The sequence below is a fragment of the Trichosurus vulpecula genome, chromosome 9 (genome assembly GCF_011100635.1).
Source record: "Trichosurus vulpecula isolate mTriVul1 chromosome 9, mTriVul1.pri, whole genome shotgun sequence".
Classification (NCBI taxonomy): Eukaryota; Metazoa; Chordata; class Mammalia; order Diprotodontia; family Phalangeridae; genus Trichosurus; species Trichosurus vulpecula.
Genome location: NC_050581.1, coordinates 203,019,888 through 203,040,962, shown reverse-complemented (window position 1 = coordinate 203,040,962; position 21,075 = coordinate 203,019,888). Strand labels below are relative to the sequence as shown.

The 21,075-nt window shown below is 47.2% G+C and overlaps 1 protein-coding gene across 1 annotated transcript in view; it reads right to left on the bottom strand.

The window, feature by feature from the left end:
• The window catches only part of AOAH (acyloxyacyl hydrolase), a gene marked incomplete at its 5' end in the record, with an annotated part of 93,789 nt that overhangs the window by 57,012 nt on the left and 15,702 nt on the right, over positions 1-21,075 (bottom strand). The window contains 5 exon segments of the mRNA XM_036738693.1: positions 1,591-1,639; positions 2,555-2,625; positions 4,097-4,157; positions 6,873-6,943; positions 10,383-10,442. Coding sequence (XP_036594588.1) covers positions 1,591-1,639; positions 2,555-2,625; positions 4,097-4,157; positions 6,873-6,943; positions 10,383-10,442 — 312 coding nt within the window.

Genomic DNA, 21,075 nt, shown 5'->3' with positions numbered 1-21,075 from the left:
GATAAGTGCAAAGTAGATATGTTGCTATTTGAACATCTCTGCCCAAAGAGGGTTGATTGATTTATTAATGTGCCTCTGGAGGAGATCTCTAATGTCCTACTGAAGGCTCTCCACCCCGGGGCAGAGATATAGAAGATAGAGTCAACAAATGAGCCAATGACCTTGCGGTGGGAGGGAGAGGGTTTACCTTGGGCCAGAGCTGAGTATGTGGGAAGGAGGCATTGGCTGCTGTCCACTGGCCACCAGAGTGCTGGGGGCTGTGAACACAAGACCTAGTTCCCTCCAGTGCCATGAAGGAAGCAAGACCAACACAGATGGTCCCTACCTATTATGTGCCTAAACCTGTGGAGTCCAGAGTCTTGGGTACAAATTCACATCATGTATGCATTAATGTCTCTGCTCCCTCTAGTTGTCCTGTCAAATAAGCTATTGGAAAGGCTTGGATGGCCAGCTGTGGACCCTAGATGAGAGCGTGGTGCTCTAGCTGCCTGGGATCTAGGACTACGAAAAACAGGGAGAAGAGAGTTGTGGCAGCAGGTGGTTCATCCAGCCATGTGAGCACTGAAATTCCATGCCTCAATCATTTATCTCCTCTTTGATTTGCTGATAGCTTATGAAAAGGAAGTGGGGCATAAAAAGCCTCCTTTGCTGCAAATTTACACTGAGACTTTAATTCAAAGACAAATCTAAGAAGTAATGATTAAACAAGCACCTACTGTGTGCCAAGCACCTGGAGAAGCAAGGACAAAAATGAAAGTGCCCTCAAGGAGCTTCTACTCTACTTTAGCCAGGTCGGAACTGGGGGAGCCATCCCTATGCCCTGTGTGCCCAGGCTGTAATTCTGCCTTCACAATTCCACAGCTTGCTCCTCCAGAGTGCCAGAAGGGAGGGTCCTCATACACCCAATTAGCAAAGCCCAGCTCCCTGCTTCTAGCTCCTCTCTCTACTCCATCCTCTGTACAGATGCCAAATACCTAGATATTCTTACAGCCCAGGTCTGATCTATCATGGCTCCTCCCCTCAGGAACCTTCAGTGACTCTATTGCCTCCAGGAAAAAATGCAAACTTCTTTTGAACCTTAAAACCAATAATACTGGGGCTCCAACATATCTCTGCAGACTTTGCAATTATATTACTCCCTCTCTTGCCCTCTGTGCTCCAGCCAAACTGGCTGGTCTCCATGATAACATTCCATCTACCACCTCCAGGGCTTAGCACAAGCTGCTCCCCATGTGCCTGGAAGGCTCTCCTTTCCTCTGTATCTTGAAACTGCTAGTTCTCTTCCAGGCTCAGCTTAAGTACTCCTTCTGTCAAGATGCCTTTCCATATTCTCCATTTTATTGGTGCTTCCCTAAAATTATTTCTATTTCATTTGGTCTATATGTGTTGACCTCGCTACCATGTTGTTTTCCCTCACTACATCACTCCTTGAGGGCAGGGATTTCTTCATTCTTTGTCTTGGAATCTCCAGAGGTTAGCACTTGGCACATAAAAACATAATGAATTGAACTAAATATTGTGGAGGAGAAGGCTATTTGTAAAGGATGGCAAATTCAGAAGGGAGGTCAGGATCGCGTTTCTGTGGCTTACCCAAATGCCATTACAATTGGAATCCTGTTGTGCATCCCAGTTCTCTGGGCTGAAAAGGCAAAAAACAAACTGATATTTATTACCCCAAAAGGTGGTGTTGCTGAGGGGAAGTCAAGACTTTTCCCAAAGAAATGGACCTTGTCAGCTTTTGTTTTTTAACATAAATACTTATGGAAGCTGTGGACCACTGAAGCCCCTCACATGGTACATACACGTGGTCCTGACTCTGAGCACAAGATGGAGGAGGTGAGCTGTGGCATGGCCAGCCCAGGGATTCCAGTCATCTTTGTGACTGATGCCAATGACTACCACCAAGTCATTGATATTCTGAGGAACCCTGCCCCTCCCCCTGGGCACATGATTCATAGAGCAGCCGTATGTTATTCTGCTAATGCTGGCTGGATCCCTTGAAGAGGCCCATATAGGGCTCCATAATGTCTGCTCAATTTAAAAGAAATAACTGACTGGATTCTGGGGAAATCCCCTTAACTCTCTGCCTCAGTGTCCTCACCTCTAAATGAGGGAAGCAGCCTGAATGGTTCCTCAGAACCATCCCAGCTCCAAATCTATGCCTGAGAGCCAGGCAGACACAGCCCGGCCAGAGCCAAATGCCGTGCCTCCTTGTTCTGGTAAACTCAAAAGAGACTGGATGGACTGAGTTATCTGCACTCCTCCCCAGGGCCAGGTGGCCAGGAGGAGGCCAGAAGACCCTTCTAGGCCCCACTGCAGATGCTTCACCTTTGGAGGACTGAACTGAGCGCAAAAGCCCAAATCCCTTTAGTGACACGTCACTGATTTGTTCGGTCAGCTTCCCGCCTCCCCCCGCCCCCCACCCCACTGGGTGCACGTTGGGCCCCTCTTGCTACAAATGGGAGTTTCTGAATGAGTAGAGATGGGAGCTTGGAAGGAGCCCCTCTCTTTAGGAGATGATTTTCAAAAACCTCTGGGCAACTGGGAAAGTTACCGTCGGCCTGGATAGATGTTCCTGTTTCTGTCATTGCAGTCTCGCCCTCTCCAGTAAAAGCCTCTCAAAGTCTGAAACATCAGAGATGACTTGGGTGACTTTCCCAGTATTGGATGGGTAGGGTCATCCTAGATCTCAAGGTGCTGCCTCCTAGGCACAGAGTCTAGGGGCTAGCAGGGACCCCAGGACGTGGACCTAAACAAGAGACCTGCCAGTGAAGAAGAACTTCACGCTTTCCTGGGTGACCCAGCTCCCTTTGTGCTGGCTCCCATGCTTAGGCAGGTTTTCCTGACATGTAATCTGCCTTCTGTCCTCTTCTCCCCAGCCCACTGCTCCTGGTGCTGCTTCCCAGGCCAAGCAGAACTCGGCTCTGCCTTCTTCCTCATGACAGCCCTTCAGAAGGCACCCAGCTGTCCTGGTCCCCTGAGCCTTCTCTACTCCAGAATAAACATCTCTGTGTCATATATCTGAAACTAACAGGGCTTGGGTTCAAGCCTCCTGGACATCCTGGTATGGCTCCTTTGAGCCTTCTCTCTCTGAGTCAAAGCCGGCCCAGTTCTAGCCAAATTCACTGGCTGTAATAGGGCTCATATCAGGTGGAACCACATGGCATTAGATATTGGGGTCTACACTACATCTTTCTCCTCTGGTCTTCAATAGCCTCATATCACACTGTAATGTGATCCAATGCCAAGACCATTTATTACTGTTTTGACGTTAATCCTTCAAGGAGGCTGCTTGAGGCAAATGACAGAGCCATTTGGTAAAAAAAAAAAAAGACATTGAAGTGGTGACTGATCATTGAAGGACTCAGTAGAAGTGAGGGGCAAAGGGCAAAGTCGATCCAAGCAGGCTGGGCAGGCAGCCTCGCCATCTTGGTGTTCTGAGACATCGGCAAGATAGAAACATGGCGGCCTTTGGGCACTTGCTCCTCCATCCCCCGTGAAGCTTGCTCAGTGGCCTGGGCCATCAGCAAGATAGAAACATGGCGGCCTTTGGGCACTTGCTCCTCCATCCCCCGTGAAGCGTGCTCAATGGCCTGGGCTAGTTTTTTAAGCTAGAATTGTTTTGAGAATTATTGATCTTCTAAAAAATCAGGGATTCTGCAGTCGTTATGAGCATTTGTGCCACAATGTGACAAAGGGGACAGAGGGCTGGACTTGAGGTCGGGAAGGCCTGGGTTCAAATACTACCTCTGTCACTTATGACCCTGGAAAGGTCATTTCATCTCTCTTACCTCAGTTTCCTCATCTAGAAAACCGGACCGTACCTGTTGGGCTGACTTCACCCGGTTGTTGAGAGGCTCAAATGAGGTGTTTACAAGCGGTTTTATAAATGTCTTTTTTATACATATCAGTTGCAGTGATGAAAGCCCCTAGTAGACTAAATGGTGGTGATGAGCTGACCGACTGAGGTACAGACGCCCCCAAAAGAGGGCTCTTTCCCTCAATCCACCTCGCCTTCAAAGTCCAGTACATCCCCTCCGTTTGCTCTAAGGAGAGGGGATTTGTGGGAGGGCAGAGACGGCGTCCTCGTACTCACGGGGAAAACGCTGAACTTGTCCCCGTCGGCGTCTTCGAAGGGCAGCGTCGTGCTGAGGGAGCTAGGAACCAAACAGAGGAGAGCCTTGTCAGGTCCCCGAAGGGCAGCGCCGGGACTTGTCACACACGACAAAGGCGTTTGATGGCTGGGAACGGAAAGATGACGCTCCCCATTTCATGGGACCCAGAGGCTTATTAACCGTCCCCCAAATCAGAGTGAGGCGCACGCATGCCCCCCGCCCCGCCCCCCCTCCCCGGGCTACGTCTTTTCCCCCTTCTTTCTGTCTCTCCGCCCCCTCCCCATCTCTGTCACTCTCTCTGTCTCCCTGCCCACTCCTGTCACACACACACACACACACACACACACACACACGCGCGCGCGCGCTCTCTCTCTCTCCCTCTCTCTCTCTCTCTCTCGGAAATCAGAGCAGTCTCATCTGGGCTTTCGTTGGACAGATCTGTCTCTTTAGCTGAGCATCCCCAGACATTTTACCATCAGTAGAAGCTCCTTCAGATGGCTTCCTCTGACGTAGCTTGGGGACAATCCAGGGGGGAGCAGCACAGTTCCCTATTCGCTGACTGAGCCAAGACTCCAGAGCATGAGGGCGGGGCAGCGTTTAGTGCCGGACTTGACACAAAGCCCCAATTTCAAAGTCTGTTTCAGACACTTATGAGCTGCGTGACCCTGGACAAGTCACTTCACCCTGTTGTCTCAGTTTCCTCATTCGTAAAATCAACTGGAGAAGGAAATGGCCGACCCCTCCAGTCTCTTTGCCAAGAAAACCCCAAATGAGGTCATGAAGAGTCAGGCGTGACTCAAAAAGCTACTGAAGAGCAACAAAGAATCATGAAAGGTAGGTGCCACCATTAACCCCATTTTATAGACGAGGAAACGGAGGCAGAAAGAAGTGAAATGGCTTGCTCAGAAGGTCAGATTTGAACTCGTGTCATCCTGAGCACAAGTCCAGAGCTCTATGCATTGAGCCGCCCGGCTGCCCCTGTACCCAGGATGGTCTCATCTTCCAACAGTGGCAGGGGATCCTGACAATCCCACCCCGTTCTAGAAGTTTTGACTGAGGAGACAGATCAGTGAGGCATCAGGGAAGGGAGGACAGGGCATGCGGATGGCGATTTCCCTGCAGTCACCGCAAGGTTCCTTTTCATTTGCCCTTGAAAGTCTTCCTTGTGAGCTTTAGGATACAGAAAGAAGGAGATTCAAAAAGGGAGGGATAGATGTTGCAACCAGATGGCTGTTGGTCAGCCTAGTCGAGAGTGGGTGGCCACTGCACACACACTGATGGTTTGGGCTGAATAAGTTGAGATCCAGTCCTGGATCTCAGATGTGGTACAAGCTTCCCCCTCCCCCAGGGCTACAAGAGTCTGAACTGGGGTGGGGTGGGGGTCAATTGTCTGAGCTGCCAGGGAGGAGTCGGGTCTGGTGCAGAGAGGATTTTAGGGCTTGGAATCAGCACTTTTGAGAATCCTGGCATCTGGTTAGATGGAAGAAGGACAAGCTGTCCTGTGACCAAAGTCAAATGAGATGTAACAGGGATCCGATGAGCTAAAACATCAAGGACTCTGCACGCCTTTAAGCCTTATAGAAGCGTTAGCTTTTCTTCTTGTGGATTCTTCAATCCCAGCTGATGTCAATGATTGCATTAAGATGTAAGGTCATTTCAAGGAGGGGTCATTTCATCCTTTGTACTTGTGTCACTGGGACCTAGGATGGCACCTGGCACATTGTAGGAGCTTTATTGATACGTGTTGATTGACTTACTGATAAAAGAGTGACCACTGAAAAGTCCCAAAGTTGCTTGTGAAGGGGGATAGAGATGATCTCACTTGTTGGTCAGTAATTAAAGTAGTATTCCTGTGGGCCTCTAGAAAGCAGGACAGCCAGCCCAATGTGGCTCTTTTGTGGTTCTCCTGCTGCCCCTCAGACCCTCCTTGGCCTCCTTTGCTGACTCATGGCCATGGTGTGTCCCCTAAAATTCTGCCTGTGCTAAAGGTCACTAAGTTCTCTTGAGTGTCTGGCAAAGGAAAGCTTCAATTTGCCTCATGAACCAAAGCAACGTACGGAAGTACGACCCCCGCACCCCATATACACACACTCTAGACCGAACAACACCAGGGATAGATCTGGTCCTTAGAGACTCCCTCTTTATGTGCCATGTCCGGTTCCTACCCCACCCCCAACACACATGCTCTAAGCTGTGTTCACACTGGGCACTTGAAGACAAAGTAGCTGTCGATTACGGGCAGATATTTTTCCTTGCCTGACCCTTTTGTCCAGAAATGGGTACAGCATTCCTTATGCCGGACTGAACATAGTCATCTCCAATTCAACTCCACATTTAAAGACTTTGAAACAGACGAACACATTCTAAATCCTCAGATACACCAGTCCCCTGGTGATGTTTGACTGGTGGCCAACTAGCTCAGCTTTGTCTTTTTTCTGGTTTGGAGAATGGTCAAGGCCAACCTTCACCAGCACGGGCCCCTTCCCAAGCTCTTTGCAAACCAGACAAGCATGGACCGGAGAGAGAGTTCCATGACCTGGAATCTGCTTCTAGGCCTAAGTCTCTGTGGGATGTGGGGTAGGTAAGACATTCCCCCTCTCTGGCATTTTTCTCCTCCTCTGTAAAACAAGGAGGTTGAATGGAATGGTCTTGAAGGTGCCTTTGGCCCTGAACGATGCTAGGGAAAGACCCAAACAAAGCAGAGCTGAAAATGAAGTCACAGGCAGGAGCTCTGGAAGGTAGAGACACCATACTTACTGTTCAATTTTCTGACAGATCTTGGCCAAAGCAGGGATCGAACAGATCCCCATCAAGCCACCAGGAATGGTCTAGAAAGAGAGGAGGATGGGTTAGGTCCTGGATGGCCTGGGAGCTGCTGGCAGGGACCCAGTTGGCATTTCCCCTTGACTTTTAAGGCTGCCCATAACCCAGCCCTGCCCATCCCACCTGCCTCAGGCTGCTCTCCTCACTGCCCCCAATATCTCAGACACCTTCAGGCCCCTGTGGATTCACTCCTATTTGTCTCCCCCAACAAGGAAGGCCAGTCCCCATTCTCTGATCTGAGCCCAGTCTTCCTCATTCTTCAGGGCTTCTAGGACATCCCCAGAATCTCCCTGAGCTGCTTGGCCCCAATAACCTCTGTGCAATGATTTTGGGGACTCTGCTTCAGCTTCCTAGAAACGCATCCACTTTTTCCCCATCCTGAACTCTCCCCACCAATAGGCCCAACCATTCTTTCTAATTTTCATCCTATAGCTGAGGGGATGGGGAGGAGAAAGGAATTATGGCCCATAGAAAGAACTTAATAAAGATATGTAAATTTTTTAATAGTGTGTTTAATATAAAGCCAGCTTGCCTTATGGGTCACCAGAATGGATATCTGATCGGAGATCTGGCCCACCCATGTCCAAGGGCACTGTCATTTCTGACCTTGGGGAGAGCAGGAGGAGGGCCAGTCACAGCTGGACACTTGCTCCTTCCCTTGCCTGTCTCGAGAATCATTTTGGGTTAGCATTCTATCTGTTGACCATATTATCTCAAACGTTGATAGTCTGAGGGAATAATGCTTTGGAAAAAGATCATTTTCTCCTCATCATTCTCAAGGCGAGCTTATTATTGCCTGATTAGCTCCCTTCTATCAAATACTACTTACGCTAATGACCAGTGTGAGTAGCCACTAAATCTCTATCAAAGTAAGCATTAAACAGAAATTAAGGAAGTTTATTAGAATAGGCCAAAAATACATAAGAATAAATGGGGTCTTCAGTGGAGTTGGGAAATAAGATCTTAGCTCAGTGAAGAAGAGAGAACATGATCTCACCAGAGCCAGTCCACTCTTAGCAGTCCCTAAGATTTCAAACTTTAGAAATCAAGGGACGTGTTGGGAGCCAGCTCACCATGTGTCTGGGGCTCCAAGGAGATCTCCTGTCTGCCATTCAAAAATCCAAGCTTTTCTCTCTCTGTTATATCAAAGTCCTCCAACTATCTGAAGAAATCCTTTCTCCACTCACACAGGTATGCTGTGGCCCAGCTCAGAATTCTCTCAGCCAGTTGGGAGTCATGTCCGCTTGTACATGCCTGCATGGTCACAGGGCTATCCTTTCTCTCTGTCTCTCTGATCCAATTAAGTGCCAGATAATAGAGCCACACTGGAATTCTGCATCTGCATCCCACATTCAGCTCTATGGGCCAGAGCTGCCCTTACCTTTGTCTGGTACCACATTTCCCCTATCTAGAAATCACACAGGGCGGGGTAGGAGGAAATGAAATCCGTGAGGACATAGCCCAGCACTGCCAGAGGGGCCCATTTAGAGGCTTGGGGGCCACAGTGTTTAGTACTTTGGCACCTGTCCGCATGACACGTGAGGCATTTTACAAACCCCACAATTTACCTACAGATGAGGGTTTGAGTCAAGTCAGTAAGTGCTTATGAAACATCCAGAGTGAGAGAAGACAGAGCGCTTGGCCTGGAGTCAGGAAGACCTGAGTTCGAATTTGCCCTTACACTTACTAGCAAGTCACCACTCCTCTGTTTGCCTCATCTGCAAATGGAGGTGATAACAGCACCCCCTAGTCACCTTAGGATCCAGGGAGCTCCTGCCAACCTCAGAGCTACAGAAATGTGGCTGTCACTGATGCTGAGACATTCTGCAGCCCTGCAGGCGTGAGGCGTCATCCTGGATTGAAGTCCAGGATGCTGCGACAGGACTGTGGGTCTGAACATGGGAGTGGTGGTACTGCTGCTTCTGTCTACAGAAGGTGTGCTGGCTTATTCCTCACAGGAGGACATCCCTTTGTGGCAGGGAAGACCGCCAGCTCTCATCCATCTGTCTTTATGGGAGGGGCTGTGAGGCCACTGAGGAGGGAGGGCCAGAGCCCTGGGGCTCCCCACGGCTCCACGGCACACACATGGCTTGGACCCAGCTCCCAAGTGGGTGCTGTCTCAAAGGGGCCGTGAGATATGAGGAAGATGAGGCCAACACGGAGACTCAGATCTTCATGTCAGCGCCATCTGGCTCCACCTCCGATTTCTCTTCAGCAGGGTATGCTTGCTGACTACAAAGGATGGACTGGCGAGAACTGAGGCCTTGCTCTTCCTCTCTCTCTGCAGGCTGAGCCTAAATCCTGCAATAGGGGCCTGGGAAGGTTTGGGGAAACGGTAAACCAAGGTGGGGGTGGGCCATGGGCAGGGGCCACTGTGCCTTGTTGGAGTTTGCTTTTTAAAGCACGACAACGCAGCCCGGAGGCCACAAATAGGACATTTCTTCAGAAACAGGGAGCTGAGCAGAAAGGCTCCGGGGCAGCCCTGGGCCTCCAGTGCCTAAGGAAAGGCCTCCATTGCAGCGGCCTGGGAGGACCAGAGGTAAGAAAGAATGGAACCCCTCCTCTCCATCTCTCCAGGAGCCCAAATACCCATCCTTCACGTCTCTAGTGCTGGCATTAACCCAGAGGCAGATGAAGATTTCACAGCTTTCATTTAGACCACCAACCCTCAGCCTTGTTTTTAGGCCTGGTAGTTAAGGTAAAAGGCCCTTCTGAAAGGAACTGGTCCTGTTCTCCCAGAGGACAGTGTGGCCCAGTAGAGAGAGCACTGGAGGAGGAGTGAAGGACTGGATTCAGGTCCTGCCCTGCCCCTTCCTAGCTGTGTGACCTGGGGGACTCTCTTCACTTCTCCGAGATTTTCTTTCTCTCTGTGAATGAGCTGTGTCCCTCCCTGATTCACCTGGAGCTGCTGCAGCGGGAGTACCTGATGAATACTCGGTCATTGACGGGTTCATCTGTGAAGTCTAGAAAATGTATTTTTTTATACATGCAGCATGTAGTTCACAAGGTTGTTCTGAGAGTCACCGTATATGTGAGGCATGCTTAAGGGCCAGGCCCGTGTCAATTACCATTCTTTGGCCATTATGGCCACCCCAGAACATGAGTGTAGGCAGTGATATAACTTACTGCTGCGGTTGAATGGAATTAGACTAGATTTAGACTCTAAAGGTCGTTGAGGCCATCTGGTCAAGTCCCCTTTGATTTGTACGGATGAGGACAACGAGGCTCAGAGTTAGGTGACTTGCCTAAGGTCCCATGACTCAGAATATCCAAGGTGGAATCTAAACCCCGGTCCCCCAAACTCCAGCGGTCACATGCAGTGAGTGACCCAGAGGGTTTGGTCAGAGCTCCCAGAGCCAGCCCTTTCCAACCCAGGACCCATCGGCAGCTCAGGGGGCAGAGGGGAGGAAGAGGCTGGCGGCTCGTATGAGCCCAGGTGCTTACCAAGGACGGTGAGTGTTGGATAATCTTTCTGGCCCTGCTCAGTGCTCTTTTCAGGCCCTCCTGCAAAGCAGAGTTAGATGGAGTTAGGGTCAGACAACAGTTTGTATTCCCATACTCTCTCAGAGTGTATGTGTGTGACGTGTGTGATGTGATGTATGTGAATGTGTGTGATGTGTGTGTGTATGTGTGTGATATGTCTGAGTGTGTGTGATGTGTCCTAGTGTGTGTGATTGTGTGTGTGTGTGCGTGTGTGCACACATGTGCAAGCATAGGGATTGTTTGGGACATAAGGGAGGTGGGATCAGGTTTAAAGAAGTGACAAAGGTCCCTGAATGACAGTGGGCATGTCTTTCTCATGGTTTGGACCTAGGGCCAGGTTGATGACTGAGCATCCCTGCTCAGACACCGGACTCTTGGCCACATGTTTAGAAAAGTGTGCAGTGAATGTGTGTCCCTTTTGATCTTAAGGAGGAGAAAGTCTCCCATGGAAAGGAGGGGAATGTGCTGTCTTAGAGCCAGAGAATCTCAGCTTGGGAAGAGACCTCAGCAGCCGCTGGTTGGACCATACCTGAGAGGAAGGCCCACCAGCCTCAGCTTGAAGGACTCCAAGGAAGTGAAGAGCCCCTCCCAAGGCAACTCCTTCCACCAGGGGCAGCTCTAAGTATTAGGAAATTATTCCTGACCCCAGATTTGTCTCTTTGACATGTTTGCCCATCATTCTTTCTGGTGAGGCCACGGAGAAGGAGGGTCATCCCTCTGGGAGATAGCAGCCCTCCAGATAGTTGAGGACCCTCTCTCTGTGCCCCCATCTTCTCCCAGTTTGATGTCTCCAGTTCCCCCAAAGGACCCTACTGCATGGACTCAAGGCCCTTCCCCGGCCTAGGTGCCTTCCAGGACTTTCTCTAGCTTGTCAGATTCTCTCTAGAGCATTTAGGTCTGGAGCAGACCAGAAAACACTCTAGATTCCAGTATTCTCATCGACAAAATGAGTAGGTCAGATGTGCTGGCCTCTCTTCCAGATTGACTCTGGGATGAGAGCTTGAAGGTCCTGATGCCAGTCAGCTGCCCCTGGGGGCTGTGGCATCCTTTGCTGGCACCCTGCACCTCAGGTAAACAGCTTTGGAAGGGCCCGATTTTCTGGGAGAGAAGGGCTTAAGTGCTCCGAGGCGTTTTAGAAAGCTAATTCATCTGAGACTCTTTAATGAAGAGGAGAGTGGCAAATGGCCCGCGTGCTGTAGCAATGGAAGTAATTGTTCCCTCTCCCGGTGATATATTTTCCATGTTGGTAATTCTGTGTGTGCGCCAACCTTGGTCTCTGAGGCTGCTCCCCTGCCTCTTGCAAGAGTTATGACTTTTAGATTGCAGGGAGCAATTATCTTGGGTGGTTCCAACAAAGCTCAGAGATGGATGGGGCCGCCGCCCTCCCCGCTGCTTTCTGATGGAGGCCCTGCAGACAGAACCAAGGACAAGGAGGCATCTATTACCCTGATGGGCCAGGATCAAGCCAGGGCCTGTCCTGGGTGCTGTCCTTGGTACTGAGGAAAGCCCCTAGGCTTGGGGAGGAGCACAAGGGTCAGGGGTGTGTGTGCTGATGCAGGAGCCTTCTGGTGTGGAGTCTGAGGACAGAAGTAAACCCAAAACCAGGTGAAAAAGAAAGATGAGAAGGACAGTGAGAGGCAAAGCCCAGGGCAGGCGGCAGGCTGAGGGGAGCCGCTGGGTGGCAAGCCCGACAGAGTCCTCTCATGGGGCCAGGAAGGCTCCAGAGTCAAGGACCTGAGTTTGAATCCTGCCTCTAACATCTACCTTGTGATCTTAGGCAGGTCACTTTGAGTTCTCTGGGCCTCTGTTTTCTCATCTGTAAAATGAGGGTATTGATCTATGCACAGGGGGACAAGGGATGCAGGAGATCACAGAAGGTAAAATGGCCAATTTTGATCACATAAAATTAAAAAGATTTTGCATAAGCAGAAATTATGCAATACAGCTAGATTTTAAAGGAAAACAGATAACTGGGAGGGAAATATATATATGTATATATTTTTTCAGAGCAAATTTCTCTGGTGAGAATCTTATTTCCAAGCTATATAAACCCAGATTAAGATGTGTATGAATACAAGCCATTCCCCAGTTGAAAAGTGATCAAAGAATGTTAACAAGCAGTTCTCTAAGGAAGAAATCCAAACAAAGTATAGCCATATATATGGAAAAAACCCCCAAACTTCACAAATTAATTCACTAATAATTAGAGACATGCTAATTGTATTCTGAGGTTCTATTTCATACACATCAGATTGGCAAAGCTGACAAAAAAAGGAGAATGGCAAATGTTAGAGGGGCTGTGGGAAAATAATAATAAAAAATAATAGCTCACATTTTTTGTTGTTCGGTTTCAGCCATACCCAACTCTCTGTGACTCCATTGGGGTTTTTCTGGCAAAGACACTGGACAGTTTGCACTTCCTTCTCCAGCTCATTTTAAAGATGAGGAAACTGGGTCAAACAGGGCGAAGTGACTCGCCCAGGGTCACCCACCGATAAATAAGTGTCTGAGACTGGATTTGAATTCAGGTCTCCCTGAGTCCAGGTCTGACGCACTATCCACTGAGCCCGCCAGCTGCCTGGCTTCATTTGTACAGCACTCACTATGTGCCAGGCGCTACTCTTAGTGTTGTCTTGATCCTCACAACCCTGAGGGGTAAGTGCTGGTATTACCCTTATTTTGCAGATCAGAAACCGAGACAAGCCAAGGTGAAGTGATTTACCCAGGGTCACACAGCTAGTACATTTCTGAAGACTGGATTTGAACTCAGATCTTCCTGAATTCTGAATCCAGAATGAAGTCAAGTGGACCTTTGGAAGGCCAGTGGAGATGATGGAATTCCAGACAAACTATTTAAAACCCTAAAACATGATGCTGTTTGCATACTGCACTCAACATGCCAGCAAATTTGGAAAACTCAGCAGTGGCCTCTGGATTGGAAAAGATCAGTTTATATCCCAATCATAAAGAAGGGCAATGCCAAAGAATGTTCAAATTACCAAACAATTGCGCTCATTTCATGTGCCAGCAAGGTTATTTACTAATTATAAAGATTCTGCAAGCCAAGCTTCAGCAATATGTGAACGGAGCGTTACTAGAAGAGCAGGCTGGTTTCCAAAGAGGCAGAGGAACTAGAGACCAAATGGCCAATTTGGAGAAATCAAGGGAGTTCCAGAAAAAAAATATCTTCTTCTGCTTCATTGACTACACTAAAGCCTTTGACTGTGTGAATCGCAACAAAACGTGGCAAGTCTTCAAAAAGATGGGAGGATCAGATCATCTTATATATTGCCTGAGGAGCCTGTACATGGGGCAACAAGTAGCAGTTAAGATGGAGAGTGGAACAACTGATTGGTTTAAGTTTGGAAAAGGAGTACAACAAGGCTGTATATTGTCATCTTATTTATTTAACTTATATGCAGAGTACATCATGCAAAACACCAGGCTGAATGAATCAAAAGTCCAAATTAAGGTTACCAGGAGAAATATCAACAATCTCAAATCTGCAGATGATACCACTCTGATAGCAGAAAGTGAAGAGGAATTAAGAAGCCTCTTGATGAGGGTGAAGAAGAGTGTAAAAGCTGACCTGAAGCTTAACTTCAAAAAGGTAAGATCTTGGTAACTGGCCCCATCCCTTCCTGGCACATAGAGGCAGAAGAAATGGAAGCAGTGTCAGATGTTCTGTTCTTGGGCTCAAAGATCACTGCAGACAGTGACTGCAACCATGAAAGTAGGAGGTGCTTGCTCCCTGGAAGGAAACCTCTGGCAAACCTGGACAGCAGACTAAAATGCAGAGACCTCACCTTGCTGACAAAGGTGCATTTAGTCAAAGCTAGGGCTTTTCCAGTAGCAATGTATAACTGTGAGAGCTGGGCTATAAGGGAAGCTGAACACTGCAGAATTGATGTTTTCAGATGGTGGTGCTCGAGAAGACTTTTGAGAGTCCTTCTGTTGCAACAATTCAGCTAGAAGCTGCTGTGGGGGTGTAAAACCAGTAACAACCAGCTCACAGAATGCTGCAAGCGCAGGTTCTTTTGATCTGCTTTACTAAGGAAAGCAACATTACGGGGTTAACAATCTCAATTTAATTGAGCATAAAAATATCATTCACTTAGTTCAGGGGAAAAAGCCAGCACCCTGAACTTCAGAGCAAATACAAACAAATTACAAACATCAACAGACAGACCTTGTCTGATTCAAATCTCAATGCATAGTTACCAGAGTTTAACAAAGTTCGAACATCCAGGTTTACAAGCTAGAGGGCTCTTAACTACAGCTGCCTGGAGTGTCCACATCATCACACCACCAAGATTGAGAGCCCTAAGCAAATAGCTCTGTCTTCCCTTTTTATGCACTCTTTAGCCGTCATCAAACATCATCTGAGTGACCAGAACTTAATCTCTTACTATTTGCTCTGGTTTTAGTAACTCCCCTTAGGACCCCTGAGGGCTTCACACCCACATAGGCTTAGCACCTAATAGATATGGGTTTGGGCATGGGTCTTAGCACCTAATAAGACTCAATCAAAGACACTGAATTAATCAAAGGAAACAAAGGCCAAACTCTTCAAGGGCACTCAGTTGAAGTAACGAACATGAGCTTGGACAGTCTTCAGGCGATAGAAGCGAATAGAAGGTCCTGGCCTGCTGTGGTCCAGTGGGGTCACTGAAGAGTTGGACACACTTGAATGACTGAACAATTTTCTGAATCCATGCCTAGGGGACTTTCCACTGTCACTCACTGCCAAAACAGACACATCCCCACATTATGGGTAGAGAAGGACTATGAACACTTGGAGCTAAGTAACAGATATGAAACTCCTCCTGGAGAGCATGACTCTCAGAGGAGGAAACAGACACTTGTTTTCCATGGTGATAATGTGAATCCCAGGTGTTGTCCGAGAAGGGGGAGTGGATTAAGAGAAGAGTAGTGGTGATTGGTGATTCCTAGCTAGGCAATGTTGAGGCAGCTATTTATCAGCCTGGCAACAATAATATCCTCTTCTTTTCCCTGGGCATATGCCTAGACAATGATGGAGAATCTGGCCAAATGGATGACCACTGTATCTGGGTGTGAGCTTCTCCAGCATCAGAGGTCAGGTGTTGGATGGATGATAGGCACACCCAGGACAAGGATGCTTTCTATCTCAGGAAGCACAAGTAAATATCTTAGCTCAGGTAGGCACAAGTAAGGTACCTGATGCTGCTACCTCAGCACGATCTTCAAATGGATTGACTGACTTGCAAAAAAGCCTTAATGGCAGACATGGGAGGCAGCATTCGAAGAATTTGGAAAGTGAAAGGGGACAGAGGGTTGATGGCTGAGACTGAAGAAGGCTCTAGTGAAAGAGATGCATGCCTTCCTCTCAGAGAAAAAACTTGGATGATTGAAGTAACTGCTTAGTATGGAAAGCAGCTGTTTGTGCCCTTGGTTGGGCAGGGACTTAATACAGATGCACTCTCATTCTCTAGAAAGTGGCCCTCCTCTGTGGTCAATAATCTACAAAGCCAAAAGCAGCAGCCACGGTGCCTGGCATCTCCCTTGGCCATCTGTGAGGTGGACAGAATGACCCAGCTTTGAAATGCATCACAACTGAGAACTGCGGTGACTCTTAAAATGTCTGTGTCTGCTTATGGAGCCGCTCACTAAAGCTGCTACAGGGAAAGACTTATGGGTTAAGGTTCAGGTTAATCGCGTGGGACTCCACTGGGGACAGGGGTTTTTGCTCAGGAGTTACAATGAAATTCATGGTTAATGGACATTTATGGCAGCTCACGTTGATTTTCTCATATCGCTGCGCATTTCCCTGCTCTAATTATTAAATTGGTTTGCTTGACCGTGATGTTGAAGTTTATGTGAATGCACCAATGGTTGGACAGATCCAGAAGGAGGAGTTTCTATTAGGATGAGAGAGAAACCAAATGATTGACAAGAATCCTAGGTGGTGTTCAGCAGTTGAGAGGGGAAAAAGCAGGTGGTTCATCTGCAGAAAGTGCCTCTTCCAATTGTCCAGTTGCATGTAGGACACGCCCCATACATATGGAGCTTACAGACGTGCTTGTTGGGTTCTCTACATTTGCACCCTATACTGATCTCATTTAGTTACATGGCTCCACTATGACCTCTGTGAAATGCACGAGAACTCCTATTTCTACATTTCTAACCCTAAATTCTTCGGATGAAATTCCATATTTCTTTTTAAAAAATTGAAGCAATTTTCAGCATGTGCACCAGCAATGATTTTATTGTCTTCCTTTCTTTGCTAATGTCATGGATGTCAGGTAGAATTTACAAGTTGTTTCAGCATACCTTTATTTCCTTGATTGTTTGAAATTCTGAACATTTTTCCTGTGGTTCTGGATATTTGTATTCCTTCTTCAACATCTGCTATTCTTGGGTCTTTTGCCTACTGGAGAATGGGTTTTATTCTTATGAATCTGGGCCAGTTCCTTTTAAGTGTTAGATGTTAGCTTTGATGAGAAATATTTATTTCTTGTTTCCTCGGTCGTTTTTTCCTCCTTATTCCAAATGCATTGCTTTTTTGTTGGTGGTGTTGTGCAGAAGCTTTTTATTTTCGGTCTAATTGATTTCATGTATTATTTGACTCATAATTCACTTGAAGTCAGGGCTTGTTAAGAATTTGTCCCCTTTCCACAGCTGTGGAAAATGCAACAAACATTCCATTATACTCGGGTATTTTTTACATTTTGATTATCAATCTGTTTGAACTTGAGTGTGGGGAATGCTGGACTGGGCTGGCCCCTTCCCATTTCCCTTTTTAAAACCAAGCTCTTGCTATTCAGGCTTTGTGGAATAATGAATCCTTTCCTCAATGTTCTGTCATGCTGGGAATGTTGAGAGCAGTCTGTGTCTGGAGTCAGCTCTTCATGGTCTCATCCATCTCTACTTAGCTGCTTTTCTGTTTGCTGTTTTCCAGTAACAGATTGAATTCCCTCTTAGGCTACAAAGTTTTTAAGTTTGCTCAAATTACCTCCGTTGATGGTCTTGGTTGATTTGCATATCAAAAGTCACAGCAAGCCCTACCCCCTATACCTGGGGAAGTTGGGCTTCTGGATGGATTTGCATATCAAAGGTCCTATTGGGGCTGGCTGGCTTTCCTTCGATGTTTCTGGTTGAGTTGAATCTCACAGTCATTTCTGTAGGTGTCCAGTGGTTCTGTCACTCTGTACTCTGTCCTTTGCTCTCGATCACCTGGGGAAATTTCATCACCATTTTCCTGAAAGATGGCTATTGACACCTTTTCTGCTTTCACATTATTTGAGGAATCCACCCAGTGACCACCCAGTTCTCTCTTGGCCTCCGTCCTCTCCTTTGGCCTTGACTTACTTACCTAAAGTCATGGGATCTTCTTCATCCATCCCGGAGAGCTGTTCTTTGATCTTGTTTTGCTGCTGGTGCTGGCCTTTCTGTCTTCTGGCAGAAGCTTTCCATTTCTCTTTGATTCTCTATTCTTGTTTACATTGCCCCACATCTCTCTGTGCATTTGCTTTCCATGACCATTTTTTTTCCTTTTGGCTTGAGGCAGATCTCTTTATGGATGTCAATTTTTGTCTTTACTGACATCAAGTTCCCTTTTTATTTCCCTTACAATGTTTATTATCCAATCCAGAGACTGTCCTTGATATTAATGATTTTTTTTCTGGTGTTATCTACCTCGATTCTTTAAACCATAATATTTATTCTCCATGTCCTAGTTCTGGCCAACTCATTTCCTTGATAATACTTCCTCCCCTGCCCCCTTTTACTTTGGGGCTTTTTTGTCTCTATTCTTATGGAGGGCATTGGGAATCTGATCTGTCTTAAGACCTCTTACTCTCTCTTCATTTTATTACAGATCTCTCCTCCTCTCCCCCTTTTTATCCCTTGCAAGGGCTATCAAAACAGGCTGTAACTTTTTGAGGTCAGAGAGTGTTTTATTTTTCTTTTTTATACCTGCAAAACATAACACAGTGACTGTCACACAATAGGTGATTAGTTAAATGCTTGCTAAATTAATATGAAGTCAGTCAAACATTTATTAAGCACCTCCTATGTGCCAGACACGGTGCCAAGCACTGGGGAAACAAAAAAAAGGCAAAGGACAATCCCTAGCCTCAAGGAGCTTCCGGTCTAATGGGGGAGACAATAAGCATGTACAACAAATCTGTGCCAACAAGTTCTATACAGAATAAGTAGGAAATAATTAAAAGAGGAAAGGCACTAGAATTAGCCAGGAGCTGGGATGGGACTTGAAGGCAGCCAAGGAAGCCGGTAGGCAGAGATGAGGAGGAGGGACAGACAGAGAAAATTGTCAGAGAAGAGAGATGGGAGTATCTGGTTTGTGGAACAGCCAGGAGGCCATTGTCACAGGATAAAAGAGTATATGTTAGGGAATAAAGTATAAGAAGGCTGGAAAGGTGGGAGGCTTGTGAAGACCTTCCAATGCCAGGCTGAGGAATTTGTAGTTGATCCTGGAGGAGTCAGGGAGCCATGGGAGTTTAATGAGTAGAGGGTGACATGGTCATACCTGTGTTTTAGGAAAATCACTTTGGAGGCTGAACGGAGGATGAATTGGAACTGGGAGAGATTTGAGGCAGACAGATCCACCTGCAGGCACTGTAATAGTCTGGGTATGAGGAGATGAGGATATTTACCAGGGTGGGGGCAGTGTCAGAGGAGAGAAGAGGTGAATATGAGGGATATGCAGAGGTGACATCAGCACTCCTTGGCACCATATTAGATCTGGGGAGGTGAGAGAGAGTGGGGAGTCCAGGATGACGTCTAGGTTGTGAGCCTGGAGCCTTGGGAGGTTGGTGTTGTCCTCTTCAGTATTAAGGTAAGGAGGGGGGAGGGGCTTGGGGTAAAGATAGGGAATTTAGTTTTGGACATGTTGATTTTAAGAGGTCTACTGGACAGCCAGCACAAGACATCTGAAAGGCAATTGGAGATGTGAGATTGGAGGTCAACAGAGAGATTGGGGCAGGAAAGGTAGATTTGAGAGTCATCAGCATGGAGATGATAATTAAATCCAAGGGAACTGATGAGATGACCAAGCGAAGTAGTCTGAAGTAACCCTGAGGGATACCTTGGTTGAAGGCATGATCTGGAGGAGGATCTAGCAAAGGAGATAGAGAAGGAGTCATCAGAGAGGGAGGAGGAGAACCAGGAGAGAACCATGTCAGGGAAATCTAGAGAGAAGAGAGTGTCAAGGAGGAGAACACGATCCACAGCTTTAAAGGCTTGGGAGAGGCCAAGGAAGATGAAGATTGAGAAAAGGCTGTTGGATTTGGCAATTAAGAGAGCGTTGTTAATAAAACCCTACTCACTAACACTTAGTGGCCAGCCGAACAAACAAACAAAAACTAATGCAATGTTTGATTTCATTGATAAAAATGATCTGAGGTGAATGTCCCAAACCCTAATCATACTGACTGACTGGATCCCCAGAGCAAGGCTCCTGCTTGGCTTCTCAGAGTCCAGGGGAGCCCTGAGGGCTTGAGAGGTTGGTTTTTTTCTAGTGCTACATAGCTCATGAGCACCTCCCCCCCACATGTGCTTCCTCCCATTGATTATCAGTTATATCAATTAATTAGCCAGACTTAATTAGTTTTTAGAAATGGATATTGACTATGGCAGGATAATTGGTATAAAATACCCTTCCAAAAGTCTATAGCACAGAGTCCAGGAGAATGTGGGCTCCAGCTTAGAGCACGTATGACTCGCACCTTCTGGAAATCCCATTAGAGTCCTTAAAATGTTCCCTTCAGGTTTATGGAGTCTTGAATTTGCATTTCCTCATCTTGTCCAAGCTGTCCTTAGGCATCAGACAGCAATTAAGTAAGACTCAGACTCATCAGTCATAAGGGGGATATGCCCTTCTGCCCTCAATTCAATTAACAAACTTTTTAAGTACATGGCTCAGTTCCTCTTCAGCTTCAGGGGATAAAATGTTTAGTCACTGTAGCTCTCAAAGACTGGCATTGTGTCTTTATTCTTATTTCTTTTGCTCCAGTTACCTCCCAGCTACAGAGTCAATTTCAAAAGACAGTATCCCTCTAGTAGTCATACCCCATCCTTCCTTCCTTCTTTCCATCCTTCCTTCCTTCCTTCTTTCCTTCCCTCCTTCCTAGTTTCCTTTGATTTGCATAATATTTCCTATTTGCTCTTCCCCATTCTCTGATTGAGAGAAAATGACCACTGCTAAGCTCCATAGATGTTTTTCCTAAACTCACGGTTCTATGTTTTAGGAAAATAATTTTAGTGGCAGAATGGAGAATGGATTGGTGTGGGGACAGACTTGAGGCAGGCAGACCCACCTGCAGGCTGCTCTAATAGTCCAGGTGTGAGTTGATGAGGGGAGGCAGGGTCAGAGGAGAAAAGAGGGCCTATTGGAGAGATGCTGTAGAGAAGAGAGGGACAGACTTTAGTACCATATAGGATATGGGGGGTGAAGGTGAGGAGTAAGAAGCCTAGACTGAGAGCCTGAGGGACTGGATAATAGGGAAAGTAGAAATGGGGAGGGGGAGGGTTTAGGGAGAAAGATAATGAGTTCCATTTTGGACATATTGAGCTCAAGATGTCTTCTGGATGTCCAGTTTGAGAAGCCACTACTGTACCCTAAAAAGACAGGTGCAGCAGGAAATGGGAGGAC